General features: G+C 45.0%; 1 protein-coding gene across 1 annotated transcript in view; it reads left to right on the top strand.

The window, feature by feature from the left end:
• The window catches only part of LOC144506838 (kinesin-like protein KIF26A), a 215,824-nt gene that overhangs the window by 58,898 nt on the left and 131,038 nt on the right, over positions 1 to 25,888 (top strand). The window contains exon 3 of the mRNA XM_078233194.1: positions 22,761 to 23,273. Within this exon, the coding sequence (XP_078089320.1) occupies positions 22,761 to 23,273 (513 nt within the window). The remainder of the gene's footprint in view (positions 1 to 22,760; positions 23,274 to 25,888) is intronic.

Raw genomic sequence — 25,888 nt, 5'->3', positions numbered from 1 at the left:
ACAACTTGTCCGGTGAAGCACAGCCTCCTGATGCAATGCTCCTTGAACATTTCCATGTAACTGACTCTTAACGCACAGGTCCTCAGAGTTGTTTAAGGCCTTTAGCAATGTGTATCTGTGCCTACTGCCTTCTAACAGGCTCGCCTGTGCCCGACCTGGTTGTTGAGGCTGTCCCTGCTGCCCTGTATCTGTTCAAAGCAACGGAGCAAAAAAAAAAGACCCATGATAAGTTGTGACAGCTTAATCAGGGTGAGTACAGTGAAACAAAAAGGAGAGAAAACAGAAACAATCTGCAAATATAGCAGTCTGTTGGAAATCCAGTAAGCGCAGTGTAACGTGGATTTCAGTGATCTGAATGCTCAGAATTGTTCCTGTATAGGACATCCAGCCCAGTCGTTCAGCCAGTGCCTGAAGCCAATCCCACAGAGTTTTACTCAATGGATTGTCTCTTGTGTTGGACTTATCTTCCCCATCCAGCTAACTTACTATGCAAAACACCAATTTGCATGTGTTCCACCATGCACCTCAGCCACCTAAAAGAAGCTGGAATTAAAATGGCAGCTAACAGCATTACAGCGGGAATGGGGCAGTAAGTTGAATTGCTCAGTTTTAGTAACAGCCCATTTCCTGTTCCTGCTGGGCTGGAGAAGTGAATTAACTTGAACTCAGTGGCTTAAGGTGCTCTTAAAGTGTTCAATCCTACAGTATGTTGAAACCAGTAGGGAGCTGTTGTGCAGCCAGTTTCATCTGGAATTTGTAACACACCATCCCGGAATGGAGGTACAAGTAGGAACTAGTTTGAACTGATTAGTCTCACTGCTTCAGGAACTGGTGTATGCCCAGCACAGCAAGTTGCTCAGGTTCCAAAGGATTGTATCAAAGGATGTTGAACCATGTTGGTTGTACTATGTTAGGATTAGGGACGGCACGGTGGTACAGTGGTTGGCACTGCTGCCTCACAGTATCAAGGACCCAGGTTCAATTCCTGGCTTGGGTCACTGTCTGTGTGGAGTTTGCGCATTCTCCCTGTGTTTGCATAGGGTTCCTCCGGGTGCTCTGGTTTCCTCTCACAGTCCAAAGGTGTGCAGGTTAGGTGGATTGGCCATGCTAAATTGCCACTTAGTGTCAGGGGGACTAGAAGGGTAAATATGTGGAATTATGGGGATAGGGTCTGGGCGCAATTGTGGTCGGTACAGACTCGATGGGCCAAATGGCCTCCTTCTGCACCATAGGATTATATGATTCTATACTGGTTTTTGACAGCTATCTGTGGTCTACAGTAATTAAAAGCATTGTTCAAAGACTTACATTTTTGGAGAGTTAAGTTTTAGGATGAAAGGCCCAATGAATCAAGATGTAGATTATTGTTAGTTATTTTGTCTGGGAACCATACACCAGCTCTGAAAACTACCAAAGGGTGAATCAACAGCTTCAAAATAGTTATTTTAGGCCCTCAAAATTTGACAACATGAGTGTTCCTGATTCTAAGCTTGTTTCTAGCATGTAAAGAAGATTGCTGCATAGATTTTTAAACTTAAGCTCTAAGTATAATTGGCAACCCACATGTATTGGAGAATGGGGGTGGGGGAAATAAGTACAGGGATGTGAATGACTGAAAGAAACAAATGGTGACTGTTGAAGGGACAAGGCGAGTGTTTATTTTCGGGAGTACATGGGCATGGGCCAGCTGAAATTTTATTACACTGAAGTCGATTATTCGGATTGAGTTTACAAATCGCAGTCGAGAATGGATATATGTTTAATTTTTTGATTTGATTTGATTTATTATTGTCACATGTATTAGTATACAGTGAAAAATATTGTTTCTTGCACGCTATTCAGACAAAGCATACCTACATTTTCCACTCTTTGCTTTCCTTCTCGATGTACGCATAGAGAAGGAAAGGAGTGTAGAATGTAGTATTACAGTCATAGCTAGGGTGTAGAGAAAGATGAACTTAATATATGTAGGTCCATTCAAAAGTCTGATGGTAGCAGGGAAGAAGTTGTCTTTTGAGTCGGTTGATACATGATCTCAGACTTTTGTATCTTTTTCCTGATGGAAGAAAGTGGAAGAGAGAATGCCCGGGGTGTGTGGGGTCCTTGATTATACTGGCTGCTTTTCTGATGCAGCGGGAAGTGTAGATGGAGTCAATGGATGGGAGGCTGGTTTGCCTGATGGACTGGGCTTCGTTCACAACCCTTTGCAGTTTCTTGCGGTCTTGGACAGAACAGGAACCATACCAAGCTGTGATACAGCCAGAAAAAATGCTGTCTATGGTGCAGCTGTAGAAGTTGGTGAGAGTTGTAGCAGACATGCTAAATTTTGCTTGATCCTTTACAGACACTGGTGACTTTCAGCACTTCACATAAGTAACCACATTTCATTGATAGAGTTTAGTTAGCAGTATGTCAGTATGCCATTCTACTATGTAGTATTGGAGCCAGGTCCAACTCTGCTTTTGCCTAATGTCCATTTTGTCACAAGGAATCGGGTACCATGGCCAATTTTCTTTCCTCTCTTGGGTCCCAGGGAACTATGGCCAGATGTAACTCTGCCCTAATGAGAGATTGGCAAAAAGACACATTGGTAACAAGACCCATTGGTGACAAGACCCATTGGTATCTCTATGTTGTGCAGGTGTTGTCAGGTTCCCAGAGTTCAGATCTTGTGGAGGCAATTGTGAAATGGGCATCATGGGAAAGGCTAGCATTTACTGCCACCACTAATTACCCTTGAATACAACTGAGTGGCTTCCTGGATCTTCTCAGAGGACAATTATAAGTCAATCACATGAACAGCGTGTGATTAGGATCTGGAAAGCAATGCCAGAAAATTTGACTTTCAAAAGGGAATTGGTTAAGAGGGAAAAATGCAGGACTATAAGAAAAGGAAGGGTGAGCGAGACCAAGTTGCTCTTGAAAGAGCTGGCGTAGGCACAATGGACTAAGTAATCCCTTTCTGTATTTCAGCTATTCTATGAGTCTGAGGTCACACGTAGGCGAAACCAAGTAAAGATACCCATTGCTGAAAGACCTTAGTGAACTAGAATGTAGCAGCTGAGCCATTGTCATCATTACCACTGCCAACATCTTCATTCCAGATTTTATTGTGCTTAGATTCCTCAGTTCCCTTGGGAGATTTGAACTTGAGTTTCAGGATCATCAGTCCGGATCTTTGGATTATTAATCTCATAATAGAATTATCATGCTGCTATGACCCTCTAATACAGAGCTGTTGGGATTACAATGATCCAGAAGATGAATTAAAAATGGGTGTTCCCAGCAAATGTTAGTCCTGGAGGTTTCACATGTGGCTTTTAGCCAGTGGCACAAGACTCACCTTTTGGGAACCTGACAGCATTGTAACAAATCTCACGAAACAGGTAAGCAGTTCATCTCAGTATAAGCCTGGTTGATGCCTTCACTCTCGGCAACATTAGCTTAAGATATTAAAACATTGAAAAGATAGAAATCTAAATAGGAAGCAGGTTTTTAATTGAAAAAAAATCTACGACATTTCATAGGCCATTTGGATTTTCAGATCTTTTCATCGTCTTCAGCGACAAGTCTTAGTTTGTGTTGGGAGTATGAAATATTATTCTTTACATCCTTTCTTGATGATGGCTCGAGCAGGTGAGTTATCAGTCAGCTCCCAGTGCACAGATTCTCAGTTATAGCTGTGAACAATACTTTGATCAATAGTATTTCCACCTAATGCATCAAGATAATAAATGCACGCGTCTAGATTAAATCGCAACAGTTTTGTACAGCTGGTTGTGCGTTTTGTTAACTGTTGGAATCAGTTATGTGTCTGCTATTTAAGACATACAAAAAATGAACCCTCAGAGGAGCCGAACCCTGACGGGTAATAAATATACTCTGTAGAGTTGTCAGCCTGTCTCTATTCTCCTGCAAACCATTAGCCAGTTTGAAGCTTTGCATATCGCAATCCTTGCAGAGCTACAGTGAGCAGATTGGTGCATGAAGCTGCCAAGATCAACAGTGTACAGAAAAAAGTGATGACAGAATGACTGAACAGTCATGATGAAGGTGCTTCTGGGGATTCAGAGTTAATCGAATATGATCCAAAAGCATTAAATAAACCTTTTCAGAGAGACCTGTGTACACAGGAGTCATTTGTATCACGTTGAGCTGATTCTATTCAGCTCTTGTTTAGAAGTGATTAAGCAGTGAAAGTATCTCAAATATTCATTTATAGTCAATTAGTAGAGGTCGCTGATACATTGAGGAATTGGTGGGCTCTGCCACTTGCTCAACGTTGACAAGCTGCTCAAGCATCTGCACTTCCAAAGCAAAGCAGAGTCGTACAGACTCGAAACATTAACTCTGTTTCTCTCTCCACATCTGCTGAGCTTTTGCAGCAGTTTCTGTTTTTATTAAAGAGCTTAAGTGGCCCTTTGTTGCAAGAGTTATTATTTGCTATTATGCAGCTAGGTTTCTGTAATAGATCGAGGGTGACTCGGTGCAGCTTTAACTATAAAGACTTTATTGTCTATAGAATATTTATATACATGTACAACTAGGTAAGTGTGATTGCTCCACTGGATTTCCGGGCTCCAAGTGCCAGTCCCTCCGCTTGACCGGTGGTCCGTCCCCTCCTGCCGATTGGCTCAGCTTCCCACCGGAGTGATCCATAGGGTGCCCGCCAGTCACGTGGCCCTCAGAACATGCCCCCTTTAAGGGCCACGTTGCTACAATTTTAAAGAGATATTTGCCAAAGTAAGGCTCATAACAAGCACACTTCTTGAAGCTTTATAACTTTTCATCCATCCAACTTCAACAGCAAGAACATAAGAGAGTGGCACAGTAGCACAATGGTTAGCACTGCTGTCTCACAGCGCCAGGGACCCGGGTTCGATTCCCGGCTTGGGTCACTGTGCGGAGTCTGCACATTCTCCCTGAGTCTGCGTGGGTTTCCTCCGGGTGCTCCGGTTTCCTCCCACAGTTCGAAAGATGTACTGGTTAGGCACATTGGCCATGCTAAATTCTCCCTCGGTGTACCTGAACAGGCGCGGAGTGTGGTGACTGGGGGATTTTCACAGTAACTTCATTGCAGTGTTAATGTAAGCCTACTTGTGACACTAATAAATAAACTATGAACATAGTGAAACATCTCAAAGTGCTTCACTGTCAGGAAGTAGGGTTAGACTAAGGCTTGGAAGAGAAGGAAAAGAGAGGAAGACAAAGATGTGCATGTTAGGTTGATTGGTCATGCTAAATTGATCCTCGTGTCAGGGGGATTAGTAGGGTAAATGTGTGGGTTCATGGGAATAGGGCTTGGCTGGGATTGTGGTTGGTACAGACTCAATGGGCCGAATGGCCTCCTTCTGTACTGTAGAAAATGTATGATTCTATGAAGTGTCTGTAAGGATTCTCAGAGAGGTAGGTTTAAGAAGATTTTTGAAGATATGGAGTGATGTAGCAAGGAGAAGTGTTTCAGGGGGCGATCTCTGTTGGGCACAATGACTGAAAACTCTGCCACTGACTGTATATGTGGGCGGACAGACAGATGACTGGAGTTGGAGGAGGGAAAAGTGTGAACATGTCTGGGGCAGAGGTACAACAAAGCAGGATTGTGGAGTATAATAGCCTACCTAGCTGAATTCCTTGGGAGTCTCCTGGAAGGAGGTCTAGGTCGACCAGGCACTATTGCTAGCAGACCAGGAGAACTTTGGGCTTTGAAGTTCTTACTGCGATAGCCGTCCCTCCCATTCTGTGGCATCACCATCTGCTGTCACGACGAAGCCTCCATTCCCTAACGTCACCAAGCCTCCCCTTCCTCAGCCGGAACTGGCAGGTGTACCAGGACAGTCTGAAGTCAGTGGGACCCACAGGGAGTGCACGGGGAGAAAAGAAGACTGCAGTTAGGGGCTCAGGCAAGCAAGCTAGAGATGGGGATGTGGGTCCTGCGTGAAGTGGATAGGGGATAGAGGGAAACTCAGGGTGGAGGTATTGGGGGTTGGATTTTCATATTTATGGAGGGAATTGGGTGTCAGAAAATTTTCTGATGTTGGAATCCCACCTCCTACCTGGGAGTCCCACCCAGCAGATTTTGGCAGACCAAAGGCAGAGGTGGCCCAATACCAAGGTTCACTCCATTCCCAGAAACATTGGTCCAGTTCAGTAGATCAGTGTGTGGCCTTCCCCTAATCCTCACCACTACCTCCTCACACTGAATCCCCAAACCCACCAATTACTCTCTTACTCTTCTCAAGCCCCAACACACTCTCTCAACTCCCCAAAACCTACTTTATCCCATCACCCTCCTGCAGCCCACTTACTCCTTCACATCGCCTGCCCCCCCCCCCCCCCCCCCAGCTCCCCTCAATCTTCCAATCCACTAACTGGTATCCAATATAAAGATAACTCACAAGCCCTGTAATAACATTTGAAAGACTATGTAAAGCACAAATATCTTTCAAAATATAAAAACTCACTTTCCCCTCAACAGCTGTGTGAACAAACACTGCTAAGCAGAATTAGAGGTTTGGAAGGCAGCCAAGCATTCAAAGTACCATTGCCCTCAACAACTGTAAACAAACCCTGATTAATAGCCCTGAGAACAGGCAAAAGATTAGACATCTGTTGATCTTGGTTTCAGATAAAGCTCGGCACAACATCGTGGGCCGAAGGGCCTGTTCTGTGCTGTACTGTTCTAAAGCATGGACATTCTATTACATCGTCAGGATGTAGTTATCTTGGATCAGGCCTGCATTTGTTGTCCAACCATTGTTACTTTAAGAAAGATTGAACTGAGTGAGATGGTCAGAGGTTAGTTAAGAATCAACCACATTGGTGTGGGACTGGAATCACATAGCTCAGATTGGGTAAGGATGGCAGAGTTTTTCCCCAAAAAGACATTAGTGAAGCAGTTAGATTTTCACATTGAATGGTCACCCTTTTACTGATACAAACTTTTATTTCCTGATTTCTTTTACTAAACTGCAGGGTTTATCACTGCTACCTCACAGCGCCAGGGTCCTGGGTTCAATTCTGGCCTTGGGTCACTGTCCGTATGGAGTTTGCACGTTCTCCCTGTGTCTGTGTGGGTTTCCTCCGGGTGCTCCGGTTTCCTTCCACAATCCAAAGATGTGCAGGTTAGGTGGATTGGCCATGATAAATTGTCCCTTAGTACCGGGGGATTAGCGGGGTAATTACGTGGGGTTACGGGGATAGGGCCTGGATGGGATTGTGGTTCAGTGCAGACTCGATGAGCCGAATGGCCTCCTTCTGCACTGTAGAGATTCTATGATTCTTATGAAAATTCTCAAACTAACATGGTGGCCACGATTCTCCCATTCCGCTGCGCTAAAAAATGAACACAGCAGGCCGGGAGACCTCGCGTCGGCCGATTCGCGGGGTTCATGCGAATGTTCGCGCTCCGCTTGTGTCTCCCAGCGCTGGCGGCGTCTACTCCGTGCCGGACATTGGCGCGGAGGCACAAAGACCATTGACATGGTCATTTCAATATAATTTAAATACTGAAGTCTCCCGGCCCGCTAGCATCTCCCACCACAACAGAGTATTTCACTCCAACAGGGATTACGGTAGCTCCCCACTTCAGGGGAACTGGCGGCCCAACCCTGCCAGAGTGATGGGGGGGCAAGCTGGGCCCCCCCAGAGGATTGAGGGTTGGGCAGCAGGGGTGCCCTCTGGGCATTGACACCCTGGCAGTGCCAGCCTGGACCCCCGGCACTGCCCAAGTGGCAGAATGCCAATGCCCAGGGGGCATATTGGCGCTGCCCATTGCGCATGGGGCAGTGCCAATGGGGGGGTGGGGCATATGGGGGCAGGGTCTAGGGTGCGATCGGTGGGGGTGGGGAGCCTCGCTGCCACTCTGCATAGGGATCGGTGGGGGAAGGAGGGAGGGCAACGATTGGTGAGGGCTGGGGGTGGGGGGTGGTCAATCTGCTGGGGGGGGGCGTAGGCACTACAGGGGGGTTTGAGACTGCAGGGGGAGTTACTGTCAGGAGGGGTGGAATTGGAGGGGCTGGGGGGCTGGAGATCGCAGGGGGGCCGGAAGGTAGGGGAGGTCGGGCTGGACCTGGGAATGGTCGGGGGGCCAGCGATCGGGCCGGAGTGGGGGGTGAGAGCCAGCGTTGCAGTGGTCATGGCGCTGGCCAGCAATCGGGAGGCCAGCAGTGCAGGGCCACTGCGTGTGTGCCGATCTGGGCACTGAGATATCAGCGCATGCGCAGTGATCCGCTCAGCGTGCTGGTTTCAGCCTCTCCAGCGGGAATGGGCCCTTCCCCCTGAAACTTCATGATATTCACAGTGGCAGCATCTGCAGTGCACAGAGTGTGGGAGATCCTTCTCTGAACTCCCACTGAAAAAAACAGCGTGAAGTACTCGAGTTTTCACCCGAATTCGAGACTTAGAATTTTTTTGGGAGAATTCCGCCTGGTGGGTTTTAAATTGACATTCTCTGGATTACCAATTTGGTAACATAATCACCGCACTACCATATTCTAATATAAGGCCAAATATAATCTCGACTGTCACCTCTGCCTGTAATTCCAAACCACTGTCAATTTTCCTGCCAGTCTAATGAGCCATTGAATGATGCAAGTTGACACTGGTGGCTTTACCATTTACCGTTAATGCTTGATTGGCTCTTTCAGTGTTCTCTTCAAATCCCGTTCATACCCAATGCTTTTTCCGCTTGCCTTCTCCTCTCACCTGGCATCCTGGCAATGTTCCAGCTCCACTTCCTGCCATGTTTTTGTCTGTTTTTGGAGTCACATGGTCTTTAACGCCCACTTCACCTCCCTCTTGCTGCGTTGCTGAGGACAAGGCAAGGGAACACGCCAGAAATGAAGATGTTAGTTGCTTTGCGTGAGATTTCTTTGACATCTCGGCAGACGCATGGACTTCAGTTCATGCTATGTCTTTGAAACATATGCGTGCTTTAAAAAGAGCTTCTGTAGGCTTCGGTTTAAAGTGATCAGACTACTAATATACATAGTTATCCTCATATTGTTTTGCATGGGAGGGAGAGGAGTTTTCTTCCCGGTGCTATGGAGTTATGACTCTGCAGTGAGTGGTCTTTGTTTCTCAAGCATGCCTCACACTCAGAGCCAACTTGACTTACGGATTTATCTTCCTGTCAAGCAGGGAATCTCCACAGCAGGGATTATGCCAGGGATGGTCACGGATTAGAAGCAGCTATGGAAATTACCTGGATTAATGAGAGCATGGGGGTAGAGGAGGTGTGGGGCAAGGTAGGAGGAGATGCTTTCGGATCCAGGAGATGTGAGGGTTCCCAGTAATGGGGTGGGGATGCGTTCAGTCATCATGGGGCAAGGGCCTGATTCCCAATCCCAAGTGGGGTGTGGGTGTTCAATAGTAATCCTGGGAAAGGGGGTCTGATTTATGACCTTGGGATGCCTAGTTACCTGGGTGGGAGGTCAGGAGGATGGGACTGTTGTATTGTGGGGAATGGGGGCAAGTGGAGTTCGATGGTGGGCAGGGAAGGAAAATGCTCCTGTTCCTCTTGGTCCATTCGCAATGCTGTAAAGGTGCATACCTTTTCCCTGAAGCAGCCCTTACCTCCCTTTAGCGACTGGGTTTCCTCAGAGTAGCTGGCCAGGGTTAAATCTAGAAGATAGGTTATCAATGAAGTGTGCAGCCTTATTATAATTATGAGCAACCTGTATTTTAGACAAGGTAGGTTACATACACACACACCCCCACCTCCCCCACTCCTTTCCCAACACCTGTCCCAGCTCCGTTGAAACTGAAAGTAAGTTGGTTGGAAATTTTAACATTTTGTGAGGTTAACATTAAAATTTAAAGTTTATTTATTAGTCACAAGTAGGCTTACAGTAACACTGCAATGAAGTTACTGTAAAAATCCCCTAGTCGTCACACTCCAGCGCCTGTTCGGGTGCACTGCGGTGGCACGGTGGCACAGTGGTTAGCACTGCTGCTTCACAGCGCCAGGGACCTGGGTTTGATGCCTGGCTTGGAACACTGGTTGTGTGGAGTTTGCACATTCTCCCCATGTCTGCATGGGTTTCCTCCATGTGCTCCGATTTCCTCCCTCAGTCCAAAGATGTGCAAGTTAGGTTGATTGGCCGTGGTAAGTTGCCCCTTAGTGTCAGGGCGATTAGCTAGGGTAAATGCATGGAGTTATAGGGATAGGGCCTGGGTGAGATTGTGGTCAGTGCAGACTCGATGGGCTGAATGGTCGCCTCCTGCACTGTTGGATTCTATGATTCTCAGGGAGAATTTAGCATGGCCAAGGCACCTAACTAGCTCATCTTTCGGACTGTGGGAGGAAACCGGTGCACCCGGAGTAAACCCATACAGACACGGGGAGAACGTGCAGACTCCGCATAGACAGTGACCCAAGTTGGGAATCGAACCCGGATCCCTGGCGCTGTGAGGCAGCAGCGCTAACCACTGTGCCACTGTGCCGCCCATTAAGTCAGCACGATAGTTGAATTATCAACACTGACTGTTTCAACACACTCAACAAACTGTAGAAGAAAGCAGAGTGGGATTTTCCGTGCCCTTGCGATGTGTTTCTCGGTGATGGAGGTGGCCTGCCAGTGGCTGTCACCAGGATTTGCCGTTGTATGCACCCTCCCCACCTGCCAGCGCGAAACCCCTGGCAGGGGCTCGCCATTGATGGGATCGAAAGATTCTGCTGGCAGGAACGGCCGGAAAATTCCTGCCAATGGGATTATGTGCCAATACCACATATACTTCGAGAAAAGAGGCCTACTTTTGTCTGTAAATGTTACTTTTTTTTAACCCTGTAGTCCAGGTTTGAAAAATTTGCATTGCCCATTTTAAGATCATGGCTGGAATTGTACCGCCCCGCCCGCCACGGGAATTGGAGCGGGTAGGGGGCAGACAATGGAAAGGTCCATTGACCTCTGGCGGGATTTTACGGTTTCGGGACGAGCGCGGCCGTAAAATCCCACCCTATGTTTGTTTATTATCAGTCCCAAGTAGTCAGCAAAACTTGAAAAGATCAACCAAATGTGCCAATCCTGGTTCGAGGAATACATATCAACATGTGTGTGGTTTCTTTAAGAAACATCGATGTTGCTCTCTAATGCCCCAGTGGATTTATCAAATGATAAATTAATGGGGTGCATCTTTGGCTCACCTGGAGAGTGGGTTTGGTGCCCCAGAAATGATGGGCAATGGACTATTGCCCGGTTGCTGCCATTGCCTTGCTCTACCAATGATGGCTAAGTTAGGTGTGAAGACTTGAAAACGCGAATTGGGGTCAATTTTTTCAATATCCAACATCCCAGTGCTGATGAAACTTGGTCCACAGTATGGACTGAGTCTCCCACTGCTGGGTGGCCTTGGAATTTTACAGCACAGACGGATGGTTTTACAGCCCATCGTTCTTGTGCTGTTTCTGAAAGACCTGTCGAAGTAGCTCCGATTCTCTACTCGTATCCTGTCACCTTTTTAAATTTTCCTTTTTCCAAAACATTTAACAACTTCCCTTATAAATGATGTGGATTTTGTTTAAACTTGGTTTCTGCTGGGGCATTGTACTTTGTGTCGAAAGCATGAGTCTCACCCTTTACTCTTTTAATTATGACTTTGGTCACAGATAATTTGCTAAATGTGCCACCACAGAATATATCGTCACAGTAACACAGGGGCACATCTGAGATGCTATAAAAGTTGGCACTGTTGATGAATGACATTGAAGTTATGAAACAGCTCAATTTTAATATGTAAAATATTAAAAATATATCAGCTGAATCTGTCTAGTGATTTATATTTATTAAATCAGCATGCATGAAGCCACTAGTTTTTTTTCCCCATTGATTAAACCATCAGGTTTTGTGTGGGAATAAATCACTCCTGTCCAAATGTTTACTGTGTAACTGCAGCGATCATTATATCTTTCATTCTGTGCATCGCTTGAAGGAAAAGTAATCTGAGTAAGAGACCTCCCCCTGAAAGTGAAGCCATGATTTATAGGTCAGCTGCCTGCAATGCATTTATTCATCTCAGAACTTTGATACTGTTATTATCAAACTTTTCTTTATTTTTCTATAAACATTAAGATGGCAGTTATTCATCTGGGGTGTCTAAAGGATGTGAGACTACAGGTTATTGAATTGGTATCAGGCCATTTGATCAATTGTTTTTTGTATTAATCTCCAAAATTCACAAGTCAAGCACTAAAAAACCATCTGTAATTATTATTTTCCTAAGGGAGTTTGGAATGGGGATTGATGATTTGTTTCCTTCTTCCCAGTTTCCTGACCTTTATTCCCTCTTTTGCTGAAGACTTTCATAGAATCATAGAATCCCTACAGTGCAGAAGGAGGCCATTTGGTGCATTGAGTCTGCACCGTCAACAATGCCATCCAGGCTCTATCCCCGTAACCCCACATATTTACCTTGCTAATCCCCCTGACAATTTAACATGGCCACACCTAACCCGCACATCTTTGGAAGGGAACCAGAGCACCTGGAGGAAACCCGTGCAGACATGAGGAGAATGTGCAAACTCCACACAGACGCCTGAGGCTGGAATTAAACCCGGGTCCCTGGCGCTGTGAGTGCTAACCACTGCGCCACCATGCCACCCCTTTGACTTACACTGGGTTTTCACCAGCATCAGCTACCTTTCAGCTCCTGACCCAAATGGCCAATGTGTGAAAGTGGACCGTAGAATGATAGAATGTGAGTGCTGGCCAGCCTTTTAAAACTGATCTTGTCTCTACTTCAACCTGCACTTGTCAATTTCTAAATAGATACTCTTGATAGTGAGCAGAGAAAGGGAGAGAGAGAGAACTTGGCAGACAATTTCCCTGTTTGGTCTAGTCTGAGGCTAGTTCTAGCACCCTAATTGTTTGAGCTGAGAACATACAGGGGATCAGTTATATTTTATTTGTTGTCGATACATGGTCGATGTTGGCAAGAACTCATCCCTGAAGGAGTGACGGTGCATCACCATAGCTCTTGTGATGATGGTGCTCCACAATGGTATTAGGCCGTAATTTTCTGAATTTTGACATTATGATGATGAAAGGTCCTGAATGGTATGTGACCTGGAGGAGAAGTTGGAGGTGTTTCCCTGAATTTGTTGTTCTTGTTCTTCTGGAGGTGTCAGTCGCAGGGGAAGGAGATGCAGTTGAACCCATTTGGCAGCTGCTTCTGTATAGTCCATAAATATTACATACTGCAGTGCCAAAATGCCAGCAGTTGATGGATGGCGTGAGGCATTGATCAAGTAGCCTGTTTTTCCTAGATGGTGCTAAGCTTCTTAATTGTCGCAATGGCTTCACAATATTCCATAACAACCCTGCCTCGGGCCATAGAGATGCTGGGGAGACAAGGTGGAGTCAGGAAATGAAGCAGGAAATGAAGAGTATTAAGCCTCTCTTCATTGAAGATGACTTGCTTTCCCTCCGATTTCATAGGTTCTGGAATGGCTGACAAGTCCCATATATGATCTGCAGACTCTGCCACATGTGGGGGTAGGTGGTGTTAGAAGGGTTGGCTGGACGGGCTTTTGGATGTTTGTATGCTCCTTCCGACATCTCGACTTTGCCTCTTGGTGTTTACAATGAAGCCTCTCGATGGGTTCGGCGCCTTCCCGAATGAACCTTCTCCCTTTTGGTCGGTCACAAGCCAGGAGTTCCCACGGGTCGGCGGGTATGTTTGACCTTTCTAGGAATGCTTTGAGGACATTGCGAAAACTTTTCCACTGTCCTCCTGGGAGTCACCTGCTGTGTCCAAGTTCCGAATAGAACAGCTGCTTTGGGAGTCTGGTGTTAGGCATATGAATGACAAATCCTACCCAGCAGAGTTGGTTTTGAGCCCCTGCCTTGTGGTGTTGTAGCTATGGGCTGGAATTTTACCAGCACGCCCACCCCGATTCTGGGGGCGGGCAAGGCTCGAAGAATGGCATTCTCCGTTGGCCTCGGACGGGATTGTAGGACCCTCGGGCAGATTCCGCACATGGTGATAATTTAACTAGTCCAATTCAACTTCTGGTCAATGTTAAACTGCAGGGTGGAAGAAATGGAGAATTCAGCAATTGTGGTGCAACTGAAGGGCAGGGGTACATAGTTATACCGTGTCTTGTTGAATATGGTCATCATCTGACATTGATAAAAACCTGTCATTTTGTCAACGGAAGTTTGGATCTTGTCATGTCCTGTTACACGTGGGCACAGACTGCTTCATCATTAGAGGAGTTGTGAATAGAAATGAACAGTGTAGACCATCTGTGGGTGGCACGGTAGCACAGTGGTTAGCACTGCTGCCTCACAGTGCCAGGGACCTGGGTTTGATTCCCAGCTTGGGTCACTGTCTGTGTGGAATCTGCACGTTCCCCTTGTGTCCACGTGGGTTTCCTCCGGGTGCTCTGGTTTCCTCCCACAGTCTGAAAGATGTGCTAGTTAGGTGCATTGGCCATGCTAAATTCTGCCTCAGTGTACCCAAACAGGCGCTGGAGTGTGGCGACTCGGGGATTTTCACAGTAACTTCATTGCAGTGTTAATGTAAGCTAATAAATAAACTACTTAAAAAAAACTTATCAGCAAACAGTTTCACTCCCGACCTTTGGCAGTGAGTCAGTCATGTATTCATGGAACAGCTGAAGCCAGCTAATCTGCATAGAGCAAGGAGCTCCAAACAGCACTTTAATGAATAACTGTTTTGGTTTTCAAATTTAAAACTTTCAATAAACCAAATGGAACATCATCTTGGATTGCCGAGAACGGGGTGATTGCTAGCTGAATATCACAAATCAGAAAATAGATACTTCAGATACTTCACATAATCTATGACTACTTTCACTAACATTCGAAATGATTCTTACTGAAAACATTTGCTGTGAATAGATTAATATTAAATTTAGGGTAAATTTAAATATGAATGACTGGAAATTTATATAACAACTAAAATTTCTGCTGAACAATGTATAGATGGCAGATCCTTTTCTTAGATGATAATGATTGGGTAGAGTTTGCACATTCTCCCTGTGTCTGCGTGGGTTTCCTCCGGGTGCTCTGGTTTCCTCCCACAGTTCAAAGATGTGCGGGTTAGGTGGATTGGCCATGCTAAATTGCCCCTTAGTGTCACGGGGGACTAACTAGGGTAAATGCATGGGGTTATGGGGATAGGACCTGGGTGGGATTGTTATCAGTGGAGGCTCGATGGACCAAATGACCTCCTCTATGAGATCACAGTAGCCTGGATTGCGAATGATTTGCAGAAGGAATGTGCTTGATAGGATTTCTTTACCCATGTCTTTGTGTGTACTTAAAATGTTTGTTTCATAATGTTCTTGCTATTCCTCAGATATTAGCCTCCAACAGGAATGCTGTTTTCCTTTTTGCGACTGAGCTTCTTGTAACACCTAGATCACCAACCTCCATTCAAACTCATCCGCTATGTTTCTTTTCCTCCTCTTCCCTCCATCCAAATTCCTCTATTGGGAGCCCAGAGGTGAATTTCTATTTAGAATGGGGTGTTAGGGTTGAAACTTTGATCTTCTAATGTGGCTGCCAGAGCAGCACAGTATACCCCGCAGCCCTCTATCCCCCTCCACTCTTGATCGCTAATTCATCGTTCATTATGTTCCTGTGCATGGTAAGGCAGCAAGACAGAAGAAGTGTTTATATTAATTTCAGTCGTTTAACAAGTATTGAAAGGTTTTTTTCCACATGCAAAATGCATTTTTCATCAGTATCAATCACATAGGGGCTTTTATTTGATGGTAAGAGGTTTATTTTTGCCCCCAAGGAATGTAAAATATTTTCCATTCTTATTGCGTGGAATCTGATGACTGAACATAGTGCATACTTCGTGAGTGGCTATGGAGGATGCATGGGTGACCTGAGGGGGCCTGGATATGTGGGTATAACCAGGAAGCAGGAGCTGCTTGCAGAGTGTGAGTGGCAATGATAGACGGCATCCATGATGGGGCCTGCCACTACCTTGCAGCAGAGAGTACCTCAAATGGCCAGAAGCATAAATGATACAAAAATAACCATTCAGTCAAACGTGAGGTAACGTGCATGTTCCAATGCAAGGTCCTCCAGGTGCTGAGACTTTTCACCCTGTAGAGGTAGCATGGGGTGGTCTGGATGATATGAGGGGTCATGGGCTGGCATGGGGGGGGTGGTGTGGATGGGGTTTAAGGAGGTGAAGTTTTGGGGGTCTTTAAACATTGTTGGGAGCTAGGATACTCTGTTGGAGAATCTAGGTGGGCATTTGACTAGCGCACCTCCGCCCTCACACTCTAGGATGGTTCGCAAACTGCACTGCATACCCAACCCCAGTGTGAAAAGACAAAAATGCTGTGTGAGTCACACATGGTTGCAGTTTGTAAGCTGTGCTGGTGCTCAGGTTTGCTGGTCAGAATCTCCTGCACCCAGAGGAAAATGTTATCTGATTTGATTTGATTTGATTTATTATTGTCACATGTATTAACATACAGTGAAAAGTATTGTCTCTTGTGCGCTATACAGACAAAACATACCGATCATAGAGAAGGAAACGAGAAAGTGCAGAATGTAGCATTCCAGTCACAGCTAGGGTGTAGAGAAAGACCAACTTAATGCAAGCTAAGTCCATTCAAAAGTCTGACAGCAGCAGGGAAGAAGCTGTTCTTGTGTCGGTTGGTACGTGACCTCAGACTTTTGTATCTTTTTCCCAAAGGAAGAAGGCGGAAGAGAGAATGTCCAGGATGCATGGGGTCCTTAATGGCTGCTCTGCCGAGGCAGCGGGAAGTGTAGACAGAGTCAATGGATGGGAAGCTGGTTTGCTTGATGGATTGGGCTACATTCACCACCTTTTGTAGTTCTTTGCGGTCTTGGGCAGAGCAGGAGCCATACCAAGCTGTGATACAGCCAGAAAGAATGCATTCTATGGTGCATCTGTAAAAGTTGGTGAGAGTCGTAGCTGACATGCCAAATTTCCTTAGTCTTCTGAGAAAGTAGAGGCGTTTGGTGGGCTTTCTTAACTGTAGTGTTGGCATGGGGGGACCAGGACAGGTTGTTGGTGATCTTGACACCTAAAAACTTGAAGCTCTCGACCGTTTCTACTTCGTCCCCGTTGATGTAGACAGGGACATGTTCTCCTTTACTGAAGTCGATGACAATCTCTTTTGTTTTGTTGACATTGAGGGAGAGGTTATTGTTGCCGCACCAGTTCACCAGATTCTCTATCTCATTCCTGAACTCTGTCTGGTTCTAAATGTTTAAGTTCCACATCTGGAGCAAACTTTTGGCGGGGTGCTGATTGTGGCATTGTACAATATTATTGAATCCCACTTCACAGTGACAGAAAATGTACAATGTACCATCCGAACTCCAAATGCCTCTGATCTTATAAACAATGACCACAGTTGTGCAGATTTTAGAGAGAATCGTTTGTGTTGTGTGCCCCTTTATATTGATTATTTTGAAAAGTGGCCGCTTCTGCAATGATAGAATAAGCAGAATAAAGGGTCAGAAGTACATCTTGTGATGTGGTTTTTTTACATTTGATGTAAGTAGGAGAGAAATTCATGCAGGCAGCGGAAGGATTGAATTAGATAAGGATGTGGGTTTTAAATGACATCAAAGTCATTTCCAGTGTCTTTTGAGTGGTTTTCTATTCAATTCTGTGCAGTTTCGCTGAAAGTTTACAGTCAACGTGAAGCTTTTATCAAGCAAGGTACTCAAACACTGGGACGTATCTCAAAGACAAATCAAAACAAGTTTTTCTAGCTTTGTATACACCAGGAATATTGTTTCGCTGCAGGGATTGGAAGGTATGTTCTGTGTAGGGTATCATGTCATGGATAAAAGCTGAAGATGTGGCAATTGATAGATATTCAATAATTCTGCTTGAATTTATATCGAACTTTCTTTTGTGGGGGTTAGATAGATGATACAGTCCACAATAGCTTGGATTGCACTTGGTCTGTGCAATTAATTGATTGAATAACCTTGTCTCATTCAATTTTTTTTTACTGTACAGAAATATTATGTGAGATCCCTTGAACCATGGCATTTATGAGTTAACAAATAGCTTCTGCAACAAATTTCTTTACTATTTTCTGTTAAGTAGTTTATGCTTCCGTTCAGGAATTATAGATCAACGTTGCTGTTAGCAGCGCTATGGATGCTGTCTATCATTGCCGCTTGCGCTCTGCAGGCAGCTCCTGCTTCCTGGTTATACCCACATATCCAGGCCCCCTCAGGTCACCCATGCCTCTTTTGTAGCCACTCACCAAGTATGCACTTTGTTCAGTCATCAGCATTATTGGGCTGGATTTTCCCTGCCTATTTACTGTGAGTGGGTGAAATGAGATTTTAGTCAAGTTGGAGGAAAATAAATCACGGTGGCACGGTGGTCAGCACTGCTGCCCCACAGTGCCAGGTACCCGGGTTCAATTCCGGCCTTGGGTCACTGTCTGTCCGGAGTTTGCACATTCTCCCCGTGTCTGCGTAGGTTTCCTCTGGGTGATCCGGTTTCCCCCCACATTCCAAGGATGTGCAGGTTAGGTTGATTTGCCATGCTAAATTAACCCTAATGTCGGGGGTTTAGCAGGGTAAATATATGGGGTTACGGGAATAGGGCCTGGGTGGGATTGTGGTCGGTGCAGACTCGATGGGCCGAATGGCCTCCTTCTGCACTGCAGGGATTCTATGAAATAATGCATTCTTAGTGGATAGATGTCTGTTACTACTATAACGTATTGCTTAGTGGTGCTCCCCTGGAGTTAGGCTTGACACAGTAAGAGTTTTAACAACACCAGTTAGATTTGACTGCAGCATCCAATCTTTCCTGCCATGCCACATCTTTTTTGATTTTCTAAGTGCCTTTAATCATGGAATCGCAGGGCGAAAGGGAAGATGACACACTGTGGTTAATAGCTGCTAATTTCTACCCTTTCTCAATAGGTTGGTGTAATTTTTATGGAAAATATATGCAAATGTTTTAGCGAGACTGGAGTTGCAGTGAGATAATGCAATTTTATAGGCTTGTAAAGCAGAGTAAATAGGTCCTTCGGCAGGAATGTGGCAGTGATTTTTCGTTAGCAGGAATTTACTAACAGCTGTCTGCATTTCCTCCTTCACACGTACCCTGTCTTTAAGGCAGTTGCTAATATCCCTCAAAGTCGAAAATGCAAAGTGAGCTTAATTCACAGCAGGTAAGCAGTGGGAAAAGCCTTGTGAAATGTGGAAATCATTGAGCAAAACACTTCTCCACTTCTCATCAAAGTATGCCAGATTGCATTTCGCATGGGATTGCTACTTTGATCTGGAAGGAAACAATAAGGTAACAACAGCACAACAAGGTTTTACATAGTTCTTCTAACATGGAAAAAAGGCCCAAAATGCACAAAGAGGTGTAATCAAGAAAGTGGATGGCAAACCACAGATGGAGGTAAAAGGAAGGATGTCCAAAAGGGGGGAGGGTGATAGCAGTAGAGGCAGCTGAATGGATGGTCATCACCTTAATGACAAAGGCATTCATGAGCTCCTCACACTTGTTAGGGGAAAAGGATTTAAGGAGGTGATTTGTAGTGGAGAAAAGGAGCTGAGTTATCTTGCTTATCGGATGATTCTGGAGCAGTGGGCATTTATGGTGGACAGTGAGCCATGCAGAGCTGATATAATCTGGATGGATGCTAAGACAGGAACCGATGAGAGCAAAGGGATTGTGGTGACTGGAGGGCCAAAGGATAGACACTTGTGACTTTGTGATTGCAATTATACCTGACTTGGGGTGAGAATAGGCAACGAGAAATTGTCCAAGCCAGTGACCGAAACCACAGCAGCAGAGAGTCCATAAGAGACGGCGAGAATCAGGGGCCGACATGTAGAAATTCAGAGAATTTACAAAGATGTCTTTGCCAACCAGCCATACAAAATAAGTGAATTTAGAAAGTGAATCTGACAGATGTGAAAAGGTAAGTCTCTTTATGCAAATGTATTGAAAATTAAAGGACTTAAGTTCATCTAAATACATGTGGAGAGTCTCATGTATAAGGACAATGGAGAAATACATGTTTTGCAGCTATTAATTTGATTTTAAGGGGATTTTCACAGTAATTTCATTGCAATGTTAATGTAAGCCTACTTGTGACACTAATAAATAAATGTGATAGACCTATTAATCTGCCGTAATGAAACTGCTGTGAAAATCTGATCCTGAATAGTTTGTGTTGAATCTTCAGCATAATAGACGTTTCTTTACTTGATATCATAATAACTACAATAAGTAATCTTTACTGTATGAATTTCTGGTTGCAATGGAAACCAAATGATCTGCAGTGCACCAGAAATACACTTCAATCCTACAGTAAATCCTTTGATTTTGTACTTAACCTGAGTGTGGACTGGAGGTTTGAGACAACAAAGTTATTGATCTAAATCCTTCCCCTTTTATTGGGAATTTAACCCTTATATTGTTACTTATTCATTATTTTTGAACAACAACTTATATTTATACAAAGCCTTTAATAAAATGAAGCTTTGAGTTTTGATTGGGAAATTAAGCTTAGTTTTGCCGATATCCTCCCATATGTCCCTCTGGAGTCAGTGACTCATGCTGGGTGTGGTTCTACAGATAATGAACATTTTAGTGGCTCTTCCTCATGCCAGAGCTGAGATAGGGGGCTTGATTTTCAATCTGAGCTTGAGAACCTGGAGCCCAGATAAGTTCTGGGTCCCGACCTTGTGCCATGTTAGCATTGCCCACACAATGCACTCTTCAAGTATAAATGCCCTCATTGGGCCACAGGTGACTTAGCACCAAAATAGTGGCACTGAGCATAACCGGGAAGTAGAACTGCCTGCAAGGTGTGAGTGGCAAAGATAGATGGCATCCATGATGGGGTCTGTTGTTACCTTGCAGAAGACAGCACCTCAAATGGCCAGCAGCAAAAATGGTATTCAGTCAGATGTGAGGTAATGTGCATGATCCAATGCAAGATCCTCCAAATGCTAAGACTTTTCACCCTGTTAAAATAATCTTTAAAATCTCCCACATTGAGCCTGACAGCTGTACACTAACGTGCACCAGACGTTTTGGGTTCAGCAAGGTACAAATTGAAAATTGCCATCTCACACTCAATGGCCAGTTGACACTCTCCTCAAGGAGGCCATTGATTGGCGTCGAGTGGGTTCCTGACTCCCTCTTTCACTTCTGAAAATCAGAGCTTGAAAATCAGGGTCCAGTGACGCCTTCCAGGAATGTGATTTTGAAATCACACCCACACCCATTCCTGACCCCGCAGTAATTGAAAATCTGGCTCAGTGAGCCTGAGCATGCTGTTAATCTTGAAGGTCGGTCAGTATCATTGCCAAGTTCAGCATCCAACTATCTTTACTAGCACGAGTTATTGGCTGCCAATGATCTTTTCCTGATCTTCTCCTCCCTAGCCTGAACTCATAAAGGCTTATTATTAAATGAGCCTCAGTTCCCTCAGCCAACCCTGCCCAGATCAGGAATTGAACCTAGGTCTATTCACAAGTGAGGAGGTGCTTGTAGTCATAATTATAATTGAATATATATTACACTTACATAATGCTTCTCCAACTACTTACATAACATTAGTCATTATATTGGGCTTTAAAGTATATCTGGAACTTGAGTGAATACCCTGTAGGCACTGTGACCTTTGCTAAGGAAAGATATGGTCAAGGGTCTGGTTCTCAGAAGTCTATTGTTGTGTATTATCGCTGTTTACTGTTGCCCCTCGTGCCCTGTGCATGGTATAAAATATTCTCAGCTGTACTGGTGATCCCTCTGGGGGCTATAATTGTCCTGGGACATAATAAGCGAGCTGTAGTTTGGTCAGCTTCCATATGAAGCATTAGTTTCAGTTGCAAGCTTTGTGCTGCGCAGGACTTAATCTGCTTCTAAACCATACACCAGGATACACAGGGGGCTAACTCTTGAGTGTTTTTGTACAGATAGCGTCAATATCTGTGCGCTGCGGAGAAGTAATGACAGCGCAGGGCTTTGGGACCCCGAAAGCTTGAACGTCCATGAAACAAGTTTAAAGGGATTGTCTTGCTAAAAGAAAGAATAAATAAATTACCTAACAGTAAGGAAGAGGCCTGTGAATCCTATCCTTAGTGGGAACGTTTTCACACTTCAGAAGGTAGCTGTGAACTAAGGGACTGTGACTGATGGATCGCAGATTCACAGGCATTGCCACAAGAGCCTAGGTCAGAGCTGTTTAAAATGTGGTCAGTCTGCCCTGGCACACCAGGAAACCCAAGTGCATTCTTAAAGCAAATTCCACGTTAATAGATCTGATTGATTATTCATTGCTAAGGGCATGGGCAGTACTAGAGCAATTTATCAGTAGGTGTTGAGTTGTCCCGGATGCTGCAAAGCTTATTTTTCCTCAGATGAGATGTTGCAACAATAGGGCCCTTTGCAACATATTAATGTTTCAGTAATGCAGCTCACTAAACCAGACCATCTCTTGAGCATTAAAAATGTAGGCACATTCAGTTCTTTGATGTTCAGTTAATTATGAGTGTGAGTAGATGTGTGAGATGTGTGATCAGGTGAGCCACCAACCTTCCAGTTTGCTTTTGATCATTGTTTTCAGGCTCCCTTTTTACATCTGAACATGCATACAATTTATGAATCAATTTTATCCTGCAAAGCCTAACCTATTGTTCTGAAGAGATTTAGTACCAGCAGAAAAGTGACTGCTGAGCTAATAAAGAGCTTTTTGCAATTAGTCCAAATTGGCTAATGATTTTTTTCTCTCCTCTTCACAGGATCCAGGATTTTCAGCTTTTATTTTTGACAAGCTTCAAGTGCCTGATTCTTCAAAACGAGGTTGCAGCGAAGGCGAGAGCCGCTGTGAGATTTGCGCCACGCACCTCAATCAGCTGCGGAAGGAAGCCATTCAAATGGTCCATTCACTGGGTCAGTCTAGTCAGGAGGTACCTGAGCTACCGCACACTTCCATCGCACTGAGCGGCTTTTCGTCAAGAATTGCTTCCCAAAATATGGTCACCCTTTCATCACAAAGAGACTGGCCCTTGGTCTCGGGGCAAACAAACAGACAACCTGGTAAATCAGGAAATGTAATCTCTGGTGCAGAGAGGAAGAAAGGTCTTGGCTGGCCTCAGGGGGCTGGCAGCCTTTCCAAGTCCAGCGTTCAAGTGACTGTTGGTTCCAGTGGTCTTAGCAACGCTCTGAACTCCGTCACCATTCAGGCACAGCAGTACCTTGAGGGGATGTGGAGTATCTCCAGAGTCAACAACTTCCTCCCGCATGCCTATTTGGTGAGTATTTTGTTGTCTTATTGTAAAGAAGATCCAAATCTCAAAACCTAAAACTTGTTAATCTCAGCGTTTAATTTTTCCTCAACCCTGGAGAGAAATAGACAGACGCTTACTTGCTACTTTTGAATTTTCTGGAGTGGACGGGTTACAAAACCAGAAATACAGAGTGCTTACCTCTCTTGGTCCCACAACCACCTTAGTTTCCTTGTCCGATATCCAGATCTGGCAGAGCCACAGTTTTCCCCAGTTAAATGTTGGGATGACTGAAGCTGCTGTATTTGGTTCCCTACCATTAATTCTTCCCTTCTCTCCGGCCACTGGGTTGAACCAAACTGTTTGTAATCTCGATGTGCTGTTATACTGAGCTGAGCTTCCATCCCCCGGCACGGTGGCACAGCGGTTAGCGCTGCTGCCTCACAGTGCCAGGGACCCGGGTTCAATTCTGGCCTTGGGTGTCTGTGTGGAGTTTGCACATTCCCCCTGTGTCTGCCTGGGTTTCCTCCGGCTGCTCTGATTTCCTCCCACACTCACAAAGATGTATAGGTTAGGGTTAACTGGCCATGCTAAATTGCCCCTTAGTATCAGGGGGACCGGCAGGATAAATACATGGGGCTATGAAGATAGGACCTGGGTGGGGTTGTTGTTGGTGCAGACTCGATGGGCTGAATAGCTTCATTCTGCATTGTAGGGATTCTATGATTCTATGAACCTTTCCATCATGAAGCCAATATCCACCTCCATAGCATCACCTGTTTCAATCCATCTTTTGCCGAAGCTCTCATCCTTACTTTCCTCATCCATGTTTTTCTTACCTTCAGGCCTGACTAATCTAACGCTTTCCTGGCCAACCACCCATCTTGCACTTGACATAAATTTGACCTTGTGCAAAACTCTAATGGCGAATACCAGCCTGTTCACCCATCGTTCCTGTGATTGTTGACCTAGATTGGCTCCTGTTCTACCCCAAAATTAAAATCCTCATCCGTATGTTTCAATCTCCTGGTGTCCTTGCCCCTCCCTATCTTTCTCAGCCCCTCCAGCTCTCTGTGAACCCTCACTTCCGGTCTTTTACACATCCACTACTTCCTTTGCCCCACACTTAGAAGCCCAAAGCTCCGTAATTCTCTTCATAAACCCCTCACCTCTGCACCTCTTGCCTCCTTTTAATACCCACCACAAACTTAGTGACCCTTTCAAATATCTACCTTGGCTCGTTGTAGGTTCTTTGCTGATTATTCTCATGTGAAACCCCTTAGCATGTTTTTCTTACTTAAAAATGTTGGTTGTGGCTTAGTTCTATTTTGACAGATGAATTATAACATCCTTTATGCAATCGATGGAAAAATGTATTAAAGAATCTGCCACAAAAGCAGCAGTGAAATTTGTTTTATCACAACGAGAGGCAATTCAATTTCCTCCACTCAATTTATACCTCTTGTCCTGAAGGTGGCAGCTAGTTCTGGGGTATGTTTTCTCAGCTCTTTGGGCACCGTGTCCAAATATATTCATGCAGGAACTGGACAATGAATCTCAGCAGGTTATCGAACTGTAAAGACATAATTGTTGAACTTTACAGCCACACACATGAGCTTTACAGCAGGGGTTACTTGATAGCAATTAGGAGTATGAACTCTGGTTATTATACTACTCTAGTCCAGAGGTACTGACAATTATAAAGTGCTGCTGACAACCTGATGGAAATCAGCTACGCCTGCATGGTGCTAATTGGACATGAGATGGTCTCTATTGGCGTACTCAGACAATTTTCCACATATTCTAAAGGAAACTTGTTTAAATAATAACTTCAAATAATTTGATGGAATTGAGAAATCATAAGGCACAGTTTGGTAACCTGATGTTTGGCTCATTACCGGATTGTAAAGACATACCATAGAACCCCTACAATGCAGAAGCAGACCATTCGGCCCATCGAGACTGCACTGACTCTCCGAAAGAACATCTTACCCAGGCCCCACTCTGCTCTATCTCTGTAACTCCGTGCACTTACCATGGCTAATCCACCTAACATACACATCTTTGGACATGATGCACCATCAATCGAGCAAAGACTAGTTTGTATGCAAGAACAAATAGGCTTTTATTAGCAAAAGACTTGGAGCACACCCATGCCGATGAACTGATCCAGACTGAGGCAGAGGGGTAGGGAGCAGTCGCCTTTATACCTGGACCAGGGAGGGGAGGAGTCTCGGGTAGGGCCGGCAGGGATGTGTCCCCAGGCATGTCACATATACAGGTAATAAGCTAACAGTGGTTTACCACAGGACACTAAGGGACAATTTAACATGGCCAGTCAACCTAACGTACATTTTTTGGAGTGTGGGACGAAACCAGAAGAAACACACACAGACACGGGGAGAACGTGTAAACTCCACACAGTCATCCAAGGCCAGAATCGAACCTGGGTCCCTGGCGCTGTGAGGCAGCAGTGTTAACCACTGTGCCACCGTGCTGCCCATCTACTATTGCCAGCATGAAATCAGAAGTCGGGTCTAGTTTACAGTGGAACTAATTTGGAGCAATTAAGCCAGATAAACTGGTTACATATTGAGCTCCAAAGTGTTTGTAGTTTTAGAGCTATGGGTGCTGTTTGGGAC

The sequence above is a fragment of the Mustelus asterias genome, chromosome 18 (assembly GCF_964213995.1).
Source record: "Mustelus asterias chromosome 18, sMusAst1.hap1.1, whole genome shotgun sequence".
In the NCBI taxonomy this organism is placed as follows: domain Eukaryota; kingdom Metazoa; phylum Chordata; class Chondrichthyes; order Carcharhiniformes; family Triakidae; genus Mustelus; species Mustelus asterias.
This window is presented reverse-complemented; position numbering and strand designations above follow the sequence as displayed.